General features: G+C 45.2%; 1 protein-coding gene across 1 annotated transcript in view; it reads left to right on the top strand.

The window, feature by feature from the left end:
* LOC139366892 (netrin g1a) overlaps positions 1 to 25,198 on the top strand; it is a 228,486-nt gene that overhangs the window by 77,545 nt on the left and 125,743 nt on the right. Inside the window, exon 2 of the mRNA XM_071104631.1 lies at positions 14,915 to 15,558. Within this exon, the coding sequence (XP_070960732.1) occupies positions 14,915 to 15,558 (644 nt within the window). The remainder of the gene's footprint in view (positions 1 to 14,914; positions 15,559 to 25,198) is intronic.

A 25,198-nucleotide genomic window follows, 5' to 3' on the forward strand; every position in this document is an offset into this window, starting at 1 on the left:
GAGAGTAATTTTTAAAATTAGTAGTTCGAACTTTTTGGGTATGGACCTGGAAAGTATGACATTACTTTGCAGGCTATCTCTGCAGTAGACTGCAACTCCTCCCCCTTTGGCAGTTTTATCTTGACGGAAAATGTTATAGTTGGCAAGGACATCAGGGTTAGCAGAGTGTGCTAAAGCAGTGAGTAAAACAAACTTAGGGAGGAGACTTCTGATGTTGACATGCATGAAACCAAGGCTTTTTCGATCACAGAAGTCAACAAATGAGGGTGCCTGGGGACATGCTGGGCTTGGGTTTACCTCCACATCACCCGGGGAACAGAGGAGGAGTAGTATGAGGGTGCGGCTAAAGGCTATCAAAACTGGTCGCCTAGAGCGTTGGGGACAGAGAATAAAAGGAGCAGATTTCTGGGCATGGTAGAATATATTCAGGGCATAATGCGCAGACAGGGGTATGGTGGGGTGCGGGTACAGCGGAGGTAAGCCCAGGCACTGGGTAATGATGAGAGAGGTTGTATCTCTGGACATGCTGGTTGTAATGGGTGAGGTCACCGCATGTGTGGGAGGTGGGACAAAGGAGGTATCAGGGGTATGAAGAGTGGAACTAGGGGCTCCATTGTAAACTAAAACAATGATAACTAACCTGAACAACAGTATACAAGGCATATTGACATTTGAGAGAGACATACAGCGAGGCATACAGTAATCACAAGTGTTGAATTGGGAGAGCTAGCTAAACAGTAGGTGAGACAACAACAGCTAATCAGCTAGCACAACAACAGCAGGTAAATTGGCGTTGACTAGGCAGAGAGGATCGGATTAACTACACACAGAGCCTGAGTGCGGCTGGGGCCGACAGATAAAACATAAACAAGCAGAATGGAGTACCGTGATTCATGGACAGTCCAGCATGCATCAGCTATGTAGCCAAGTGATCAGTGTCCAGGGGGCAGCGGTGGATGGGGCAGGGAAGCTAGACTGGCGAGTATTATCCAGGTTAAAAAAACTGGCTGGCTGTGCAGAAGGTAAAGCCGCTAGCAGTGGCTAACAATGACTAAATAGCTTGTAGCTAGTTAGCTGGTTAGCTTCTGGAGGTTCTTGAATGTGTTCTAAAAATTAAAAATAATAGCGATTCTGTATCACATTGGGTGAGGCAGGTTACCGGAAGGTATAATCGAATTAAAAATCGAAAAGAGATTGAAAGTAAATATGTGTCCAGTGAGTGGTTGGGACTCGGCGATTCAGACAGTTAGCAGGCCTGTGCTAACAAGCTAACAGTTAGTAGGCCGGGGCTAAACAAGGTAGCAGTTAGCGGACCGGGGCTAAACAAGGTAGCAGTTAGCGGACCGGGGCTAAACAAGCTAGCAGTTAGCAGGCCGAATTAGCAAGCAAGCAGATAGCAAGGGCTAGAAAGTTAGTCTTTGGGGGACGTCACGATGGGGTGAGTCTGTTTATGCCTCTTCATGCGGTGACATCGATAGACCGGTCGTGGGTCCGGATATTGTAGCCCAGGAGTATGCTTCGGTGGTAGCACAGGAGCTCTGGCCGGGCTAGCTTCAAGCTAAGTGGATGGAAACGCTAGCCAGGAGTAATCATCCGGGGTTGCGGTTAGCTAGTTAGCTAGTTGTGAAGATCCAGCTGAAAATGTTCCTTTTGCGGTGGGAATCCGGGGATAAAAATAATAGGTCCGTTATGCTCTGGTTGGAGTCGCGTTGTTTGAACTGGCGAGAGCTTTCCGAGCTAAAGGTTAGCTGATGACCAGTTAGCTGATGACCGCTAGCAATGGTTTGCTGGTAGTTAGCTGGCTAGCTTCAGTTGAGGGGTTCCAGATCCGAAGTAAATATGAATACTTTAGAGAAAAAAGCAGATCTACGCTACATTGGGTGAGGCGGGTTGCAGGAGAGTATTTAGATGTTGAGGTTTAGCAAAATGTTTTAAAAGATATGCAAAGAAAAATATATATATAAAAACGATATATACGATAAAACGATATATACAAGGGACACGACAAGACGTCTGACTGCTACGCCATCTTGGATTCATAAGAACAACAGGATTATTGAATAGAAGACATTGTGCCTATAATTAGACACATTAGATAGCAACTATATGCCACGTAAAAATGTCATTAAAAATAATGTATTTTTAACTGCATGTTAGCAGTGTCATCAGTGTTTAGTGATTGGGAGGTTGGAGAAGGAGGGAGGTTGGAGAGGGAGGGAGGGAGAGGGATGTTGGAGAGGGAGGGAGAGGGAGGTTGGAGAGGGAGGGAGAGAGAGGGAGGTTGGAGAGGGAGGGAGGGAGAGGGAGGTTGGAGATAGAGGGAGGGAGAGGGAGGTTGGAGAGGGAGGGAGAGAGAGGGAGGTTGGACAGGGAGGGAGGGAGGGAGAGGGAGGTTGGAGAGGGATGGAGAGAGAGGTGGGTAGAGGGAGGGAGAGCGGGGGAAAGAGAGAGAAAGAGAGAGGTGGGTAGAGGGAGGGAGGGAGGGAGGGAGAGGGGGGGAGAAAGAGAGGGGGAGATAGAGGGAGGGAGAGGGGGAGAGGGGGGAGAGAGAAGGAGGGAGAGGGGGGAGTAAGAGAGGGGGAGAGAGAGTGGGAGGGAGGGAGAGAAGGGGGGGAGAGAGAGAGGGAGGGAGGGAGAGGGGGGGGGGGGGAGAGGGGGGAGGGAGAGAGGGAAGGAGGGGGAGAGAGAGAGGGGAAGAGAAAGCAGCAGCAGGAAGGATAGAGGGGGGGAGCAATCTGTGATCTGGGTTACAAGTCAAAACCTCTGTCACACAAAAGGATTTGTTTGATTGTTTGAGCCTATACGTCAGACCTGCCTGTCAGTGGCAACTATATTTATATTCACCAAGTCACATCCTCTGTCAGGGATCATGTGATAAACTGGGCTGCACAGCTGTATCTTATTCACTTGAACGCTAGCCTGCATCCATCCCTCCATTTAAGGGGCCTAAGTGAAATTCCGTTGTGGGGGCTCACCAACCTTTACGAGCAAAACAATTTGACAGCGGAGATACTTTTTTTTGTTTTTGTTTTACGTTTAATTTCCTGCAATTCTACTCATTGTCCCACGAAGTGTAGAGAAATACAGTTGTTGCGTTTTTTTTATATGACATCTGAGAGTGACTAACAAAATCAATGGCCGTCCACTGGTCAGTAATGTGACCGTGATTACTACACGTTTAGATAACTGGCTACACTAACGTACCAATGTGAAACATGTTAGCTGACATGGGCTAATTGAGTGACTGTCAGTGACTGACTCAACAAGAGAAAAACTGCTGATGTTCAACCAAATTTGGAAATTGCACCTTGGGATTTATCCAGGGGTCAACCTACATGCGGGCCGCCACTTGCCCATCCCTGGTCTAAAGCAATACTATACAGCATGGTATTCACTGTAACAATACCCTCCCTGTCTCCCTCCCTCCCTCCATACAGCATGGTATTCACTGTAACAATACCCTCCCTGCCTGTCTCCCTCCCTCCCTCCCTGTCTCCCTCCCTCCATTCAACATGGCCTAGAGCAGGTGGTCGACCCAAGGGTAATTTTATTGTATTTATTGATATATTATATAAATTCCAAGAATACAGGATGAGATGTTACTATCCTTTGTTAATTTATTTAATGTTTATATGTATTTTTCTTCAGGAAATCAGCTCCAATTGATTTAAATTTAGTAAATCAGCTACAAAATATTTTAATTTAAGAAATCTGCCTCTAAATATTCCCACGCATAAATAGAGAGAAGTGATCGTATCCCAATGTAGTCGAGTTTTGAAATTATTATGTTTTTGCCAAATGCTATATCTGTTTGGCCTTCTTATAGTCAGTTTGCAGTGTACAAATGATTTATAATTATGTCCCGGGGCTCGACCATCTACTCAAGAAACAATTGACCCTTAGCTGCATGGGGTTGGGAACCCCTGGCAACAGCATGTAGTTGGGAACCCCTGGCAACAGCATGGGGTTGGGAACCCCTGGCAACAGCATGGGGTTGGGAACCCCTGGCAACAGCATGGGGTTGGGAACCCCTGGCAACAGCATGGGGTTGGGAACCCCTGGCAACAGCATGGGGTTGGGAACCCCTGGCAACAGCATGTAGTTGGGAACCCCTGGCAACAGCATGTAGTTGGGAACCCCTGGCAACAGCATGGGGTTGGGAACCCCTGGCAACAGCATGGGGTTGGGAACCCCTGGCAACAGCATGTAGTTGGGAACCCCTGGCAACAGCATGTAGTTGGGAACCCCTGGCAACAGCATGGGGTTGGGAACCCCTGGCAACAGCATGTAGTTGGGAACCCCTGGCAACAGCATGTAGTTGGGAACCCCTGGCAACAGCATGTAGTTGGGAACCCCTGGCAACAGCATGTAGTTGGGAACCCCTGGCAACAGCATGTAGTTGGGAACCCCTGGCAACAGCATGGGGTTGGGAACCCCTGGCAACAGCATGGGGTTGGGAACCCCTGGCAACAGCATGGGGTTGGGAACCCCTGGCAACAGCATGGGGTTGGGAACCCCTGGCAACAGCATGTAGTTGGGAACCCCTGGCAACAGCATGGGGTTGGGAACCCCTGGCAACAGCATGGGGTTGGGAACCCCTGGCAACAGCATGGGGTTGGGAACCCCTGGCAACAGCATGGGGTTGGGATGCTCAGAGAGTGTTGTCTCGCTCATACTAATCATATACTGTATTCTTGTCATCATTATACTATTAGTCTTTTGGATTTATATTGTATTTTTATTTTTTAAATCTTTTGATAGGATACTTATTTATGATTATGAGCAGATGCAGAGAAGGGTATTTTGCTGTGATGTTTGTGGAACAATAATGGTTGGGTTTCAAATAATAGCATGAGTTTATTTGTCAAAAGAGTGGGCTCCCGAGTGGCGCAGCAGACTAAGTCACTGCATCACAATGCTAGAGGTGTCACTACAGACCCTGGTTCAAGTCCAGGCTGTACTGGTTCAAGTCCAGGCTGTACTGTCAATGATTGGAAGTCCCATAGGGCGGAGCACAATTTACCCAGCATTGTGGGGTTTGGACGGGGTAGAACGCCATTTTAAATAAGAAGTAACCTACTTGCCTAGTTAACTAAAGGTTCAATTTAAAAAAATACAGAAAGGAATACTTGAGTTGCTATTTTCAGTAGACACAAACAGTTTTAACCTGACAACTCAGTGCCATAAAATAAAAAATAAGTTTCCCCATTGATTTCCATTGGGCTGCAGTGCTCATGGACAACACAAATAGGGTGTTTCAAACAGTAGAAATGTCCTCTTCCACCTCTCCCCAGTGTGTGTTGGGCATATTTCTTGTCTGTTATGCGTCTCCAGGGAAGACTTGGTTGACCAACCATGAGACGACCACTTCCTGACGACGACCCAACCAAAACCACTTCCTGACGATGACCCAACCAAAACCACTTCCTGACGATGACCCAACCAAACATTAGTCTGGATTGGAACGAAGGAGAATGAATGAAAAGAAAGGCTGGAATTGCTTTGATTTGTTACCCGGGTGTGTTTTTTTTGTCTCAGTCTGGACATTAGGCAGAACGTTGTGGACACAGAAACAATTAGAGCTGCCCTGTGAAGATAATGTACACACACCTACACACACACACAAACACTTACAGATTAACCGAGTGTGTTTCGGGGAGGGTCGCTGATACCATTAGCACCAATTTAGCGGGACCTCTCTGCTGCACTACCTCCATCCAGCAGATAGCTGCTCCAGTCATCATTGTAATCTATGGCTGCTGTTCCATCCCTCGTCAGCTAATGCTAGCTGATCAGATTGGATTAATAGCTTCATCTTCTGTAATTTCGACTGGATCGGGTGGAGCTCTGTAGCAGCGAAATTTGTTAGCTGGCTACAATGTCAATTATTTGAATGTTTCTCCATACCATTCATTGGCTAATGGAGCTCTCAGTGCCATAAAATAAAAAATAAGTTTCCCCATTGATTTCCATTGGGCTGCAGTGCTCAGCTCTTTATCTACTCTCTGAAGAGAAGGAGTGCTCCTGTACAGAGTGACTGGAGAGAGAGGGTATTATTGATCTTCATGAGGCAGTATGTTCTTGTTACGTGAGTATGGAGGAGACCGTAATGAAAGGTTTTAACCTGTGTGTTCAGAGATCTCCACAACTATCCAAGATTGCCATGTGCTATGCAGCAGATTTCCAGCTCCTAGTGATAGAAAATCCATAAGGGTATTAATCAAATCAAATCAAAATGTATTGGTCGCATACATATACAGTATTTAGAAGATGTTATTGCGGGTGTAGCGAATGATTGTGTATCTAACAATACACAACAATAAACACAAATCTAAAAAGTTAACGAATGGAATTTTTTATTTTTCCTTTATCTAACTAGGCAAGAACAAATTCTTATTTTCAATGACATCAGAGGAATGGTGGGTTAACTGCCTTGTTCAGGGGCAGCACAACTGATTTTTTACCTTGTCAGCTCAGGGATTTGATCTTGCAACCTTTCGGTTGCTAGTTCTTTTGGTTGCTAGTCCTTTCGGTTGCTAGTCCTTTCGGTTGCTAGTCCATTGCTCTAACCACTAGGCTACCTACCGCCCCAAATTAAGAAATATAGAAATATTAGGACGAGCAATGTCCGTTCAGAGTAAATATTTGCAAATGTATACAAAATAATAAACTGAAATATCACATTCCCATAAGTATTCAGACCCTTTACTCAGTACTTTGTTGAAGCACCTTTGGCAGCGATTACAGCCTGGATTCTTCTTGGGTATGACACTACAAGCTTGGCACACCTGTATTTGGGGAGTTTCTCCCATTCTTCTCTGCAGATCCTCTCAAGCTCTGTCAGGTTGGATGGGTAGCGTCGCTGCACAGCTATTAGGTCTCTCCAGAGATTTTCCATCAGGTCTGGGCTCTGGCTGGGCCACTCAAGGACATTCAGAGACTTGTCCCGAAGCCAATCCTGCGTTGTCTTGGCTGTGTGCTTAGGGTCATTGTCCTGTTGGAAGGTGAACCTTCATCCCAGTCTGAGGTCCTGAGCGCTCTGGAGCAGGTTTTCATCAAGGATATGTCTGTACATTGCTTCGTTCGTCTTTTCCTCGATCCTGACTAGTCTCCCAGTCCCTGCCGGCAAAAAAAATCCCACAGCATGATGCTGCCACCACCATGCTTCACCGTAGGGATGGTGCCAGGTTTCCTCCAGACTTGATACTTGGCATTCAGGCCAAAGAGTTCATTCTTGGTTTCATCAAACGACAGAATCTTGTTTCTCATGGTCTGAGAGTCTTCCGTCTGGCCACTCTACCATAAAGGCCTGATTGGTGGAGTCCTGCTGAGATTGTGTTACTTCTGGAAGGTTCTCCCATCTCCACATGGAACTCTAGAGCTCTGTCAGATTGACCATTGGGTTCTTGGTCACCTCCCTGACCAAGGCCCTTCTCACCCCGATTGCTCAGTTTGGCAGGCGGCCAGCTCTAGGAAGAGTCTTGTTGGTTCCATACTTCGTCCATATAAGAATGATAGAGGCCACTGTGTTCTTGGGGACCTTCAATGCTGCAGAAATGTTTTGGTACCCTTCACCAGATCTGTGCCTCGACACAATCCTGTCTCGGAGCTCTATGGACAATTCCTTTGACCTCATGGCTTGTTTTTTTGCTCTGAAATGCACCGGCAATTGTGGGACCTTATACAGACAGGTGTGTTACTTTCTAAATCATGTCCAATCAATTGAATTTACCACAGGTGGCCTCCGAGTTGTAGAAACATCTCAAGGAATGAATGGAAACAGGATGCACCTGAGCTCAATTTCGATTCTCATAGGAAAGGGTCTGAATACCTATGTGAATAAGGTATTTCTGTTTTTATTTTTAACAATTTGGCAAACATTTCAAAAACCTGTTGTCACTTTGTCAATGTGGGATATTGTGTATATAGTCAAGTTATTACCATGTAACCCTGCACATCGACTTGGTACTGGTAAACCGTGTATATAGCCAAGTTATTACCTCATACCCCTGCACATAAACTCAGTACTGGTACCCTGTGTATATGACCTAGTTACCACTGACTCAGTACTGGTACCCTGTGTATATAGCCTAGTTACCACTGATTCAGTACTGGTACTTTGTGTATATAGCCTAGTTATCATTACTCAGTACTGGTACCCTGTGTATATAGCCTAGTTATCATTACTCAGTACTGGTATCCTGTGTATATAGCCTAGTTATCATTACTCAGTACTGGTACCCTGTGTATATGACCTAGTTACCACTGACTCAGTACTGGTACCCTGTGTATATAGCCTAGTTACCACTGATTCAGTACTGGTACTTTGTGTATATAGCCTAGTTATCATTACTCAGTACTGGTACCCTGTGTATATAGCCTAGTTATCATTACTCAGTACTGGTATCCTGTGTATATAGCCTAGTTATCATTACTCAGTACTGGTACCCTGTGTATATAGCCTAGTTATCATTACTCAGTACTGGTACCTTGGTTAAATAGCCTAGTTATCATTGACTCAGTACTGGTACCTTGTGTCTATAGCCAGGTTATCGTTACTCATTTTGGATTTATTCCTTATCTTACTCTTTTTCCATTATTTTCTTTCTCTCTGCATTGTTAGGAAGGGCCTGTCAGTAAGCATTTCACTCAAGTCTACACCTGTTGTTTGCTAAACATGTGACAAATACAATTTGATTTATTGATTGAGTAGTTAGTTAATTAAAGGCACTCTTGAATTCACCTCAACCAACGAAACCTGAGTGTACCACATCTTTTAAATTACCCAGTCCATTTTGCCCCGGGGGCATCCAGGGAATGGTATGATTCCTTTACATTCCTTCTGTAATCCCCAAAGCCCCTTGTAACCTCCAGATAATGTCTGTGTAACCTCCATTCCTGTCTGTGGACACAGCACAGCATATGGCAGGTGATGGCAGCCCTTAACCTCCTTACTGTGTTAAAACCCCAAGTGAAACATTTCCGCTGCCAGCCTTTTCTCTCACTGCTCACTGCTCACTGCTCACTGCTCACTGCTCACTGCTCACTGCTCACTCCCCAGGTTCCCATTTCCCAGCGCTCATGGATTGCCTTGACAGGATGTTAATGTGACTCTGGGCCAGTTAAAAGGCTAAATGCCCGTTTCATCATCGCCTTGAAGGACAAGAAAAAATGGCTTATTAACAGGAACACTCTTTCTCTCCCTTTCCTTTTTTCATTATCTCTCTCTCTCTCTCTCTTCCTTTCTTTTCCTCTCTCCCTCTCCTTTTTCATTCCCCCTCTCTCTTTCTCTTTCTCTCTCTCCCTCTTTCTCTCTCTCTCTCTCTCTCTCTCTCTCTCTCTCTCTCTCTCTCTCTCTCTCTCTCTCTCTCTGTGTGTGTCTCTCTCTCTCTATCTCTCCCTCACTTCCTTCCTCTTCCTCTCTCTCTCTCTCTCTCTCTCTCTCTCTGTCTCTCCCTCACTTCCTTTCTCTTCCCCCCTCTCTCTCTCTCTCTCTCTCTCTCTCTCTCTTCCTTTCTCTTTCTCTCTCTCTCTCTCTCTCTCTCTCCCTTTCTCTTCCTCTCTCTCTTCCTTTCTCTTCCTCTCTCACTTCATTTCTCTTCCTCTCTCTCTTCCTTTCTTTTCCTCTCTCTCCCTTTCTCTCGACCCCTCTCTTTCTTTACCTCTGGCCTTCTGCTTTATTTTTCTGTCCTACATCACACAGAGAAAGTGCTCCTTTGTATTCCTGTCGCCCTAGCCACGGAACCACAGACACTGACATATCCTACCTAATCATGTGGCGGATTATCTTGTCCTCATAGATTGTAGGAGCGTCTCTGTTGAAAGGTCCTTTCTGAAGTACCACAGCCCCAGGGATGGGGAACATTGTGGTGTAATGACTTGTGGTAAACCTTTCAAATGTTTTGAGGCGGATGGTTTCGTGTTGATGAATCCGAGGCGGTACATAGGTCTGAAACCTTCACAGCAGCTGCCTGCTCACCTGCCTCTGTGTGAGTGTGAGAGAGAGTGAGAGAGTGTGAGAGCATGTGTGAGCGACAACTACGACTGCTGTAGCTACTGCTGCTACTAGTGCTGCTACTGCTGCTACTACTGCTATAGCTACTGCTGCTACTACTGCTATAGCTACTGCTGCTACTACTGCTATAGCTACTGCTGGGACTACTACTATAGCTACTGCTGGGACTACTGCTATAGCTACTGCTGGGACTACTACTATAGCTACTGCTGGGACTACTGCTATAGCTACTGCTGCTACTACTGCTATAGCTACTGCTGGGACTACTACTATAGCTACTGCTGGGACTACTGCTATAGCTACTGCTGGGACTACTACTATAGCTACTGCTGGGACTACTGCTATAGCTACTACTGCTACTACTGCTGTAGCTACTGCTACCGCTGCTACTACTACTATAGCTGCTGCTACCGCTGCTACTACTACTATAGATACTACTACCGCTGTGACTACTACTATAGCTACCGCTACTGCTATAGCTACTGCTACTACTACAACTATAGCTACCGCTGCTGCTACTGCTATAGCTACCGCTGCTACTACTACTATAGATACTGCTGCTGCTACAGCCATAGCTACTGCTACCGCTGCTACTACTACTATAGATGCTGCTACCGCTGCTACTACTACTATAGATACTGCTACCGCTGCTACTACTACTATAGATACTGCTTCCACTGCTACTAATACTATAGATACTGCTACCGCTGCTACTACTACTATAGATACTGCTGCTGCTACTGCTATAACTGCTGCTGCTACTGCTATAGCTACTGCTACCGCTGCTACTACTACTATAGATAGCGCTGCTGCTACTGCTATAGCTACTGCTACCGCTGCTACTACTACTATAGATACTGCTGCTGCTACTGCTATAGCTACTGCTACCGCTGCTACCACTACTATAGATACCACTGCTGCTACTGCTATAGCTACTGCTACCGCTGCTACCACTACTATAGATACCGCTGCTGCTACTGCTATAGCCACTGCTACCGCTGCTACTACTACTACTGCTACCGCTGCTACTACTACTATAGCTACCGCTGCTACTAAATCAAATGTATTTATATAGCCCTTCTTACATCAGCTGATATATCAAAGTGCTGTACAGAAACCCAGCCTAAAACCCCAAACAGCAAGCAATGCAGGTGTTGAAGCACGTTGGCTAGGAAAAACTCCCCAGAAAGGCCAAAACCTAGGAAGAAACCTAGAGAGGAACCAGGCAGTCCTCTTCTGGCTGTGCCAGGTGGAGATTATAATAGAACATGGCCAAGATGTTCAAATGTACATAAATGACCAGCATGGGCAAATAATTGGTCTGGGACAGGTAGCACGTCCGGTGAACAGGTCAGGATTCCAATGCCGCAGGCAGAACAGTTGAAACTGGAGCAGCAGCACGGCCAGGTGGACTGGGGACAGCAAGGAGTCATCATGCCAGGTAGTCCTGAGGCATGGTCCTAGGGCTCAGGTCCTCAAGAGAGAAAGAGAGAATTAGAGAGAGAATACTTAAATTCACACAGGACACCGGATAAGAAAGGAGAAGTACTCCAGATATAACAAACTGACCCTAGCCCCCCGACACATAAACTACCTCAGCATAAATACTGGAGGCTGAGACAGGAGGGGTCAGGAGACACTGTGGCCCCATCCGATGATAACCCCGGACAGGGCCAAACAGGAAGGATATAACCCCACCCACTTTTCCAAAGCACAGCCACTAGAGGGATAACTTCAACCACCAACTTACCATCCTGAGACAAGGCAGAGTATAGCCCACAAAGATCTCCGCCACGGCACAACCCCAGGGGGGGGGGGGGGGGGACAACGGGGGGGGGGGGGGGGGACAACCCAGACAGGAAGATCACATCAGTGACTCAACCCACTCAAGTGACGCGCCCCTCCTAGGGACGGCATGAAAGAGCAACAGTAGGCCAGTGACTCAGCCCCTGTAATAGGGATAGAGGCAGAGAATCCCAGTGGAAAGAGGGGAACCGGCCAGGCAGAGACAGCAAGTAGCTATAACAGACTACCGCTGTTGCTACTGCTGCGACTTCTGCTATGACTACTGCTATAGCTACTGTTGCATCTACTGCTATAGCTACTGCTGCTGCTTCTGCTATAGATACTGCTGCTGCTTCTGCTATAGCTACTGCTGCTACTACTGCTATAGCTACCGCTGCTACTAATGCTATAGCTACTGCTGCGACTACTACTATAGCTACTGCTGCAGCTACAGCTACCACTGCTATAGCTACCGCTGCTACTACTGCCATAGCTACTGCTGCGACTACTACTATAACTACTGCTGCTACTACTGCTATAGCTACTGCTGCGACTACTACTATAACTACTGCTGCTACTACTGCTATAGCTACTGCTGCAGCTACGGATACCACTGCTATAGCTACCGCTGCTACTACTGCTATAGCTACTGCTGCGACTACTGCTATAGCTACTGCTGCGACTACTGCTGTTGCTACTGCTGTGACTTCTGCCATAGCTACTGCTGCAACTACTACTGCTGCTATAGCTACCTCTGCTACTACTGCTACTGCTATAGCTACCTCTGCTACTACTGCTACTGCTATAGCTACCGCTGCTACGGCTGCTATAGCTCCTGCTGCTACGGCTGCTATAGCTCCTGCTGCAACTACTACTACTGCTATCTTTTATGTTATGCTCTCCCTCTCTCATGGTGATAGCCTTGACTTTGAACTTGAGGTTAGATGGTATATTTTTCATCCCTCAATGTAAGAATTGACAAAAGACACACCTCTTGAGACACACCTCACCTCTTGTTCACCGGACGTGGTCCCTGTCCCAGACCTGCTGTTTTCAACTCTCTAGAGACAGCAGATGGTAGAGATACTCTCAAAGATCGGCTATGAAAAGCCAACTGACATTTACTCCTGAGGTGCTGACCTGCTGCACCCTCGACAACTACTGTGAATATTATTATTTGACCATTTATGAACATTTGAACATCTTGGCCATGTTCTGTTATAATCTCCACCTGGCACAGCCAGAAGAGGACTGGCCACCCCTCAGAGCCTGGTTCCTCTCTAGGTTTCTTCCTAGGTTTTGGCCTTTCTATGGAGTTTTTCCTAGCCACCGTGCTGCTACACCTGCATTGTTTGCTGTTTGGGGTTTTAGGCTGGGTTTCTGTACAGCACTTTGAGATATCCGCTGATCTAAGAAGGGCTTTATAGATAGATTTGATTTGAAATTTGATTGAGTTATCCAGACATGAAATTCTGATGGAGCCAGGCAGGTAGCCTAGTGGTTAGATCATTGGGTCAGTAACTGAAAGGTTGCTGGATCGAATCCCTGAGCTGACAAGGTACAAATCTGCTATTCTCCCCCTGAGCAAGGCAGTTAAGCACTGTGCCGAAGATGTGGATTTTGATTTTGGCAGCCCCCCGCAACTCTCTGATTCAGGGGGTTGGGTTAAATGCAGAAGACACATTTCAGTTGAATGCATTCAGTTGAACAACTGACTAGGTATCCCCCTTTCCCTTTGTGCAAAAACATGACTTTGGAAAGATAGTGGTTTATTCTCCCCTTGTTAGACTGAACTTCACTTTATACTTGCTACTAACGAGCACATTAGGCACAAGGTATTCCTGACTATTCTCTATTCACCCCTCAGGACTTTACTGCTGTTTATAATGGTGTGAGCAATAGAGCAAAGATCTAGAGATAAGTATTTAATAAACGATACATTGAATATGATATAAAATACAAATGCTAGACCCTGTCTGACGTTGGTTCTTGCAGTGTGGCTATGAGAAGATGTGAGTGTAAGTCGTAGGTGGAGGGGGACTTCTCTGAAGTGGTATGTTGTAAGTCGTAGGTGGAGGGGGACTTCTCTGAAGTGGTATGTTGTAAGTCGTAGGTGAAGGGGGACTTCTCTGAAGTGGTATGTTGTAAGTCGTAGCTGGAGGGGGACTTCTCTGAAGTGGGAGGTTGTAAGTCGTAGGTGGAGGGGGACTTCTCTGAAGTGGTATGTTCTAAGTCGTAGGTGGAGGGAGACTTCTCTGAAGTGGTATGTTGTAAGTCGTAGGTGGAGGGGGACTTCTCTGAAGTGGTATGTTGTAAGTCGTAGGTGGAGGGGGACTTCTCTGAAGTGGTATGTTCTAAGTCGTAGGTGGAGGGAGACTTCTCTGAAGTGGTATGTTGTAAGTCGTAGCTGGAGGGGGACTTCTCTGAAGTGGTATGTTGTAAGTCGTAGGTGGAGGGGGACTTCTCTGAAGTGGTATGTTCTAAGTCGTAGGTGGAGGGAGACTTCTCTGAAGTGGTATGTTGTAAGTCGTAGGTGGAGGGGGACTTCTCTGAAGTGGTATGTTGTAAGTCGTAGGTGGAGGGGGACTTCTCTGAAGAGGTGGGTTGTAAGTGGGAGATGGAGGGGGGACTTCTCTGAAGAGGTGGGTTGTAAGTCGTAGGTGGAGGGGGACTTCTCTGAAGAGGTTGGGTGTAAGTGGGAGATGGAGGGGGGACTTCTCTGAAGAGGTGGGTTGTAAGTGGGAGGTGGAGGAGGACTTCTCTGAAGAGGTGGGTTGTAAGTGGGAGATGGAGGGGGGACTTCTCTGAAACGTCCCCATAAAAAAATGAATCTGTCTCTAGGTCTTTTCTACTGGACGAGTCACTCATTCAGCACCACAGCTAGAACCCTGGACCCCACAAGCACATCAATTACTATTACACAGTTATCAGTGTCATATTCGTACTAGGCATCTGTGCTGTATGCTGCAGGGAGTATATCCTTACAAGTATATTTTTTCAACATAGAGGACTCAAGGCTCATAAAAAGGAGCTTTTGGTACCTGCATTATTGTTTACCGTTAAGATTCCTAAATCTTTGCCTATTCTCTTTCTCTATTATTTCCTGTCTTGTAGGAGAATCCTTACATGTGTAACAACGAATGCGACGCCCAAAACGAGGACCTGGCCCACCCTCCGGAGCTTATGTTCGATTTCGAAGGTCGGAACCCCACAACCTTCTGGCAGTCCAGTTCCTGGAAGAAATACCCCAGGGCCCTCCTGGTCAACATCACACTGTCCTGGAAAAAAACCATCGAGCTGACCGACGACATTGTGGTCACCTTCGAGTCCGGACGCCCGGAACAGATGGTTCTGGAGAAGTCTCTGGACTACGGTAAGACCTGGCAACCCTACCAGTTCTACGCCACAGACTGTCTGGACGCCTTCACCATGGAGCACAAGACTGTCCAGGACCTGACCCAGCACACACTTCTAGACATCATCTGTACCGAGGAATACTCCAGGGGCTACGTGTGGAAGAACGCTAAAACCGTCCGCTTCGAGATCAAGGACCGTTTCGCACTGTTCGCCGGGCCACACCTCCACAACATGGCATCCCTCTACGGTCAGTTAGACACTACCAAGAACCTGAGGGACTTCTTCACCATTACAGACCTGAGGGTCCGGCTCCTCCGACCAGCCACCGGGGCCACCATGGTGGATGAGAACAACCTGTCCAGATACTTCTACGCCATCTCTGATATCAAGGTGCAGGGCAGGTAAGGTTCGGACTATGTGCACTTGTGCATCTTACATGACTGTTTTTTTTTCATGTTCATTTTAGAAAAGCGAACTCCTGCACATACGATGTTCCCTTTGCACGTTGTTATGGTCTCCACGATGTTCCCTCTGCACGTTGTTATGGTCTCCACGATGTTCCCTCTTTACGTTGTTATGGGGTCCACGATGTTCCCTCTGCACGTTGTTATGGTCTCCACGATGTTCCCTCTGCACGTTGTTATGGGGTCCACGATGTTCCCTCTGCACGTTGTTATGGTCTCCACGATGTTCCCTCTGCACGTTGTTATGGTCTCCACGATGTTCCCTCTGCACGTTGTTATGGTCTCCACGATGTTCCCTCTGCACGTTGTTATGGGGTCCATGATGTTCCCTCTTTACGTTGTTATGGGGTCCATGATGTTCCCTCTACATATTGTTATGGGGTCCATGATGTTCCCTCTACATATTGTTATGGGGTCCATGATGTTCCCTCTTTACGTTGTTATGGGGTCCATGACGTTCCCTCTGCATGTTGTTATGTTCTCCACGATGTTCCCTCTGCACGTTGTTATGGTCTCCACGATGTTCCCTCTACATATTGTTATGGGGTCCATGATGTTCCCTCTACATATTGTTATGGTCTCCACGATGTTCCCTCTACATATTGTTATGTGGTCCATGATGTTCCCTCTTTACGTTGTTATGGGGTCCATTATGTTCCCTCTACATATTGTTATGGGGTCCATGATGTTCCCTCTTTACGTTGTTATGGGGTCCATGATGTTCCCTCTACATATTGTTATGGGGTCCATGATGTTCCCTCTGCACGTTGTTATGGTCTCCACGATGTTCCCTCTACATATTGTTATGGTCTCCACGATGTTCCCTCTACATATTGTTATGGGGTCCATAATGTTCCCTCTGCACGTTGTTATGGTCTCCACGATGTTCCCTCTACATATTGTTATGGGGTCCATGATGTTCTCTCTACATATTGTTATGGGGTCCATGATGTTACCTCTGCACGTTGTTATGGTCTCCACGATGTTCCCTCTACATATTGTTATGGGGTCCATGATGTTCCCTCTACATATTGTTATGGGGTCCATGATGTTCCCTCTTTACGTTGTTATGGGGTCCATGATGTTCCCTCTACATATTGTTATGGGGTCCATGATGTTCCCTCTTTACGTTGTTATGGGGTCCATGACGTTCCCTCTTTAAGTTGTTATGGGGTCCATGACGTTCCCTCTGCACGTTGTTATGGGGTCCATGATGTTCCCTCTACATATTGTTATGGGGTCCATGATGTTCCCTCTACATATTGTTATGGGGTCCACGTTTCCGTCAGAGACCAAGTAGGTAAGCTCTCACAATGTGCTTTGATGAAGGCAACATTTTTTGTATTTTTCAACAAAATAGACTAATACTTTGCTATTCTAAGTATACATGGTACAAAACAGACGATTGCTCTATGTGTTACATGTTACCTTGGCTAGTTTAGTTGAGTTCTTTCACAATGAGGTTCCAACGTATGGAGCCTTTTTCTGCCACAGATTGTAATTCGTTTTCAGTCAGAGGTTGACTGGGTTTACGTGTGCTTTATAATGTTATTGTATGTGTCTTTGGTATGTGGCTACAGTTTTTTTTATTATTTAGTGAGTATTGCCAAAATAATACAGTGTGATTCTGGACAGAATAATTGATAGAGCAGGATAGTTCAGGATTCAGTTTGACTGAAATGAAATATACATTGTCACGTCCGTAATACATAGTTAATGTCTCACCACTTTTACACATGCCAAAAAGATAATGTAATGTAAATTCTGATAGTTTATGTCAGCTACTGTAGGCACTGACACGCTAGGCTGATAGAAATTAATTGGATTTGTAATATGAATCACCCAAACTGAAAAAGAATTGTACTCACGGCAAAACACGGCCTTGCAATCAATCAGCATCACTACAATTCACCTCTTAAGAATATCTACAGCTGTTTTAGGGAGAATCACATTTAGTTATTTCTGCTTTGAGCCAAGAATATGCCAGTCTAAAGGGTTCCTTTCCTAACCAATTCCTTTGACAACTCTTGATAGTGGAACTGCTTTTCAGAAAATAATGTTTCTACCTTTTGCCCTAGCACTGAACACATTTACAGAACCCTGTATCTACTAACTGCCCCAGTACTGAACACATGTACTGCCCCAGTACTGAACACATTTACTGCCCCAGTACTGAACACATTTACTGCCCCAGTACTGAACACATTTACTGCCCCAGTAGTGAACACATTTACTGCCCCAGTACTGGACACATTTACTGCCCCAGTACTGAACACATGTACTGCCCCAGTAGTGAACACATTTACAGAACCCTGTTTCTACTAACTGCCCCAGTACTGAACACATTTACTGCCCCAGTACTGAACACATTTACTGCCCCAGTACTGAACACATTTACTGCCCCAGTACTGAACACATGTACTGCCCCAGTAGTGAACACATTTACAGAACCCTGTTTCTACTAACTGCCCCAGTCCTGAACACATTTACAGAACCCTGTTTCTACTAACTGCCCCAGTACTGAACACATTTACAGAACCCTGTTTCTACTAACTGCCCCAGTAGTGAACACATTTACTGCCCCAGTAGTGAACACATTTACTGCCCTAGTACTGAACACATTTACTGCCCCAGTACTGAACACATTTACTGCCCCAGTACTGAACACATTTACTGCCCCAGTACTGAACACATTTACTGCCCCAGTACTGAACACATTTACTGCCCTAGTACTGAACACATGTACTGCCCCAGTAGTGAACACATTTACAGAACCCTGTTTCTACTAACTGCCCCAGTAGTGAACACATTTACAGAACCCTGTTTCTACTAACTGCCCCAGTCCTGAACACATTTACAGAACCCTGTTTCTACTAACTGCCCCAGTACTGAACACATTTACAGAACCCTGTTTCTACTAACTGCCCTAGTCCTGAACACATTTACAGAACCCTGTTTCTACTAACTACCCCAGTCCTGAATACATTTACAGAACCCTGTTTCTACTAACTGAAATACTAAAGAGATGTGCCGTACATGTTGCCTGTGTCCCCAATGGTGCCCTATTCCCTTTGTACTGCACTACTTTTGATGAGGGCCCATAGGACGAATAACGTGCCATTTGGGATGAATCCCCCATCCTCCAGTTAGTACTAGTCTACCTTTAATGATCTTTAAGTGTTCTACAGCCGTCAGCTTCCTTAATCAGCAAAGATCCTCTCTCAGCTTTCTAGCTAACACACTATTTTAATTTGGTGAGCAGCAACTGGCTCAGCTGTTTATTAGCTGATGGAAGGTAGATCAGAGGTAGAAGCATCGGAACACATCGGGTCACCACATTTGTTCTAATTAGTGTTTAATGTCTCCGGAGAGACATACAACAACATAAACACAACATGATATTACCCTGTTAGCTAGCAGTTACAGAGATACAACAACAAAAACACAACATGATATTACCCTGTTAGCTAGCAGTTACAGAGATACAACAACATAAACACAACATGATATTACCCTGTTAGCTAGCAGTTAGAGAGATAGACAATGTTTCCTCTTGTTTGTCTTGATGCAGTTAAAAGAGTCAAAGAGTTGCCGAGGCATTGACTTAAGTGTAACTCTTTTCCGCTGTGATTTCTAATTTAACTTCCCTGAACATGGTTAAAGGGGAAGGTGAAATGAATACTTAATTGTTCTTGTTTTACTCTTCATGGATGATGGATCACAGAGCAGTATGCAGAGCAGAGGAACTGAAGCCTCAAGGCTTGGTTTTGGATATTGGAGTGGGTGCCTCGTCGTTTATACCTTCAAAGCGTGTGAACGATGGCTCCTCTAGGGATTCTCATTGGTCTATTACCGGGAAAGGTAAAATATCCAAAAGCAGTTGATGGTGGATTCAGGAACAAACAGCAGGATGCACTGTTACTCCCTCTAGAGTGGATTAGTGGGACATATAGCCTAGCCGTGTGCTGTAAGGGAGTGTGACATTGAATGCCTTACACAGAAATATTATTTCTGTCTCTTTTTTTTGCGGGATGACCAGGGACGTTATTGAACAAAATAATCAAAGGGAAATTAACAATGGACAATAGTTGGGGAACAAAGATAAGTTCTGCTGCCTTCTATAAAATGAAGAATGATATTGTAAGAAATGTTCTCTCCTATCGTTCTAAATGTTGACGAGAAGGATACATCCTTGTGGGACTGGTGATTGTGAGTTATCAGACTGGAGTAGTGGTTTATACCAGGCGGCTGGATGATTTGGGGAAGGAGTGAGTGATGTGGGGCTGTGAGGAAATGTCCCCCCCTCTGTGTTCCAAGAGGTAACAAACACAGAGTTCAGCTTTAATGAGATACTCTGCACAGAAAGGTTTTACACTGCCCTCCCGCTCCCATGGCGAATCACTGCTTAGCCCTTTCCAAGACAAATAAGCTCCTTAACCCCCCAGAATACAATTCCACAGGACGTATTGGGAGCAATTGGGCAGGGCCAGGGAGGTGGGATCCATCCAGCGTTATTCACTGGTTTGGACTTCTCCAGCCGCTAGGATAAGACAGGAGAGACTTGAAAGATCCCAGTCTTCTCCAGAACACTGAGGGACAAAGGAATAGAGCCGTAGCAATATTACAAGCTGCCCAAAGTAGGTCAGGGGAAGAAAGAGAACGAGAGGATGAGACCGAGAGGACAAAGAGGACAAAGTTGGTCAAACTAGACGCCTAGTCAATGCATACTAACAGTAGATGCCTAGTCAATGCATACTAACAGTAGATGCCTAGTCAATGCATACTAACAGTAGAAGCCTAGTCAATGCATACTAACAGTAGATGCCTAGTCAATGCATACTAACAGTAGATGCCTAGTCAATCCATTCTAACAGTAGATGCCTAGTCAATGCATACTAACAGTAGACACCTAGTCAATGCATACTAACAGTAGACGCCTAGTCAATGCATACTAACAGTAGACGCCTAGTCAATCCATACCAACAGTAGACGCCTAGTCAATGCATACTAACAGTAGACGCCTAGTCAATCCATACCAACAGTAGACGCCTAGTCAATGCATACTAACAGTAGACGCCTAGTCAATGCATACTAACAGTAGACGCCTAGTCAATGCATACTAACAGTAGACGCCTAGTCAATCCATACCAACAGTAGACGCCTAGTCAATGCATACTAAAAGTTGTTTTGTGGAAACAGCATTCGTTATTCATGTCTGGTTTTCAATTCTGTCATTGAGGGATGAAAAATATACCATCCAACCTCCAGTTCGAAGTCAAGGCTATCATGCCAGAGAGAAAGAGAGAGAGAGAGAGAGAGAGGGAGGGAGGGAGAGCAAAGGAAGACAGAGAGCATAACATCTCTCCCTATCTCTCTCTCTCTCTCTCTCTCTCTCTCATCTAACACTCTAATGGCCCTCGATCCCTCCTCTGAATTATACATGAACACACACCACCATCAGGAGGAACAGTTCCAGGTTGAAACATTTTGTGCTCAATGTAGAACCCTCAAGTGGAAACGGTTCTACTTGGAACCAAAAGGGTTCTTTAAAAGGGTTCTTCTATGGGGACACCCGATGTATCCTTCTAGTTTCTAGAATTCACTTCTGAGTGTGTGCGTGGCTCGTGCTTACTGGCCAGGATAGACGCAGCAGGCTCCCTTAAACAACATTGTTTTGGAGAAATGGATGTCAAGCATCTAATTCCAAAATTCGAGTTTCCCCGCTGTCAGTGAAATGGGGAATTTGGAAGCGCCCAACGAACACAACTTTAACTTGCTATTTTGCAACTTTTCTCTAACCAACATCTAAAAAAAAAGTTGGATGAAAAAAATAAATACAAGTTTGTTTCACCAACTTAACATCCAGCCCTTGGGAGTTGCAATTCCATTTCCTACCCAGACATCTGCTGCAAGGCAGTGTGGGAAGGAAGGTAAAGACCTACAGTAGTAGATTCTTCACCATTATCCTGTGGTAGACAGGTAGTCAGTTCAATGGGAGAAATGTATGATCACTTTTTCTGTCTGTCCCAGTATCATTGAATGCATTAAAGAGGCTGTGCGTGTGCGCATGATCGACTGACTGACTGAGTGTCTGACTGACTGACTGGGTGTGAGTAAGCCAAATGTTTTCCAAACCCTGTCCTGTCTGTTGCACACTGAACTCCTCTATCTCTGAAACAGCACATTGCTGAGCCGTTTGCCTCTAAGGGACGAAGGGACAGACCTCCTCGACTTATAAACCGTATATGTTATTTCAGGGCTTGCAGCACCTCGTCCCAAGGCTATTACGCACAGCTCAAATAAGCTTGGCACATCAAGGATTCAAAATTGTCCTTAGTGATCATAAAATTCTATGGAAGTGACCTACTGAGTAAACCATTTGTCATAATTAAATTTTAGTGAATCACACGACAGCAAGGTGTTGTGGGAGATGATTGGTTGGTAGATTAAGCCGAATAAGCAAATGGCTATTTAATTTCATGTATTTTTATTTACCACTTCTTCGGGATCTGTGTCTTCGGGATCGGTGTCTTCGGGATCGGTGTCTTCGGGATCGGTGTCTTCGGGATCAGTGTCTTCGGGATCGGTGTCTTCGGGATCGGTGTCTTCGGGACTGGTGTTTTGCGGATACTATTTAATGAAGCTGCCAGTTGAGGACTTGTGAGGTGTCTGTTTCTCAAACTATACACTCTAATGTACTTGTCCTCTTGATCAGTTGTGCACCGGGGCCTCCCAATCCTCTTTTTATTTGGGTTAGAGCCAGTTTATGCTGTTCTGTGAAGGGAGTAGTACACAGCGTTGAATGAGATCTTCAGTTTCTTGGCAATTTCTCGCATGGAATAACCTTAAATTCTCAGAACAAGAATAGACTGACGAGTTTCAGAAGAAACGTCCTTGTTTCTGGCCCTTTTGAGCCTGTAATCGATCCCTTTAATGCTGATGCTCTAGATACTCAACTAGTCTAAAGAAGGCCAGTTTTATTGCTTCTTTAATCAGAACAACAGTTTTCAGCTGTGCTAACGTAATTGCAAAAGGGTTTTCTAATGATCAATTAGCCTTTTAAAATTATGAACTTGGATTAGCTAACACAACGTGCCATTATAACACAGGAGTGATGGTCGCTGATAATGGGCCTCTGTAGATTTTCCGTAAAAAATGAGCCGTTTCCAGCTACAATATTAATTTACAACATTAACAATGTCCACACTGTATTTCTGATCAATTTTATGTTATTTTAATGGACAAAAAAAATGCTTTTCTTTGAAAAACAAAGACATTTCTAAGTGACCCCAAACTTTTAAACTAGTGTATATCCTAATTAGCCCAATCCATTTAGCTGGAGGGCTATTTCATGACAAATGAACATAGAAACATGAAAACATATCAATGTATTTTATTATACTGTTATTACTTTGTTATTTCCATACCACTGTTATAGTAATAGGCCTGTAGTTTGCATACAGCTGTTGGACCCGTGGATGAGCAGTTCAGTTAGCTCAATTCTATCTCCCAAGAGGAAGCGGCCCAGCTATTCCATCTCTCCAGAGGAAGCAGCCCAGCCAGCGATTTTAGAAGTCAATCCGTTTTTTTCTCCTCCTCTCCTCCTCTGCTTGAGTTGCTCCTAGGGCTGCCCATGGTGGACAGATAATCAATTTGTGCTAATTTCATATTTCTCCCTGTTCACTTCCTCTGCTGAATAAGTCCTTCCACATCTCTTCTCCTCAGTTCTCTCCCTGTTTCTCTCTCTCTCTCTCTCTCTCTCTTGCACTCTCTCTCTCTCTCTCTTTCCTCAGTTTCTCTCTCTCTCTCTCTCTCTCTCTCTTATCAGTTTCTCTGTCTCTCTCTCTCTCTCTCTCTCTCCTCAGTTTCTCTGTCTCTCTCTCTCTCTCTCTCTCTCTCTCTCTCTCTCTCTCTCCTCAGTTTCTCTGTCTCTCTCTCGCTCCCCAGTTCTCTGTCTCTCTGTCTATCTGTCTCTCTCTCTCTCTCGCTCTCTCTCTCCCTCTCACTCCTCAGTTTCTCTGTCTCTCTCTCTCTCTCTCTCCTCAGTTTCAATGTCTCTCTCTCTCTCTCTCTCTCTCTCTCTCTCTCTCTCTCCCTCCCTCTCTCTCTCTCTCTCTCCTCAGTTTCTCTGTCTCTATCTCTCTCCTCAGTTTATCTGTCTCTCTCTCCTCAGTTTCTCCCCCCCTCTCTCTCTCTCTCTCCTCAGTTTCTCTGTCTCTCTCTCTCTCCTCAGTTTCTCTCTTCCCCCCCTCTCTCTCTCTCCTCAGTTTCTGTCTCTCTCTCTTTCTCTTTCTCCTCAGTCTCTCTCTCTCTCTACACCTTCACCTTGTGCTGTAGTCTGCGTTTCAGCTTTTTAGCATCAGCAGTTTTTATTAGTCGTTGTATTCTGAACATAACTAGTCTACAGAATGTGTTATCAGTGACCCATTACCTCTTACAGCAATCAATAGCCCATCTGGGGATACACTTACAGGGTTACACTATAATCATGGCGGTGATTAGATTTTTTATTTATTTATTTATTTATTTCACCTTTATTTAACCAGGTAGGCTAGTTGAGAACACCTTTATTTAACCAGGTAGGCTAGTTGAGAACACCGTTATTTAACCAGGTAGGCTAGTTGAGAACACCTTTATTTAACCAGGTAGGCCAGTTGAGAACACCGTTATTTAACCAGGTAGGCTAGTTGAGAACACCTTTATTTAACCAGGTAGGCCAGTTGAGAACACCGTTATTTAACCAGGTAGGCAAGTTGAGAACACCTTTATTTAACCAGGTAGGCCAGTTGAGAACACCGTTATTTAACCAGGTAGGCCAGTTGAGAACACCGTTATTTAACCAGGTAGGCAAGTTGAGAACACCTTTATTTAACCAGGTAGGCCAGTTGAGAACACCGTTATTTAACCAGGTAGGCCAGTTGAGAACACCTTTATTTAACCAGGTAGGCCAGTTGAGAACACCGTTATTTAACCAGGTAGGCTAGTTGAGAACACCTTTATTTAACCAGGTAGGCCAGTTGAGAACACCGTTATTTAACCAGGTAGGCAAGTTGAGAACACCTTTATTTAACCAGGTAGGCCAGTTGAGAACACCGTTATTTAACCAGGTAGGCCAGTTGAGAACACCTTTATTTAACCAGGTAGGCCAGTTGAGAACACCGTTATTTAACCAGGTAGGCCAGTTGAGAACACCTTTATTTAACCTGGTAGGCCAGTTGAGAACACCTTTATTTAACCAGGTAGGCTAGTTGAGAACACCTTTATTTAACCAGGGAGGCTAGTTGAGAACACCTTTATTTAACCAGGTAGGCAAGTTGAGAACAAGTTCTCATTTACAACTGCGACCTGGCCAAGATAAAGCAAAGCAGTTCGACACGTACAACGTCACAGAGTTACACATGGAGTAAAACAAACATACAGTCAATAATACAGTATAAACAAGTCTATATACGATGTGAGCAAATGAGGTGAGATAAGGGAGGTAAAGGCAAAAAAAGGCCATGGTGGCAAAGTAAATACAATATAGCAAGTAAAACACTGGAATGGTAGATTTGCAATGGAAGAATGTGCAAAGTAG

Source organism: Oncorhynchus clarkii, chromosome 15 (assembly GCF_045791955.1).
Source record: "Oncorhynchus clarkii lewisi isolate Uvic-CL-2024 chromosome 15, UVic_Ocla_1.0, whole genome shotgun sequence".
In the NCBI taxonomy this organism is placed as follows: domain Eukaryota; kingdom Metazoa; phylum Chordata; class Actinopteri; order Salmoniformes; family Salmonidae; genus Oncorhynchus; species Oncorhynchus clarkii.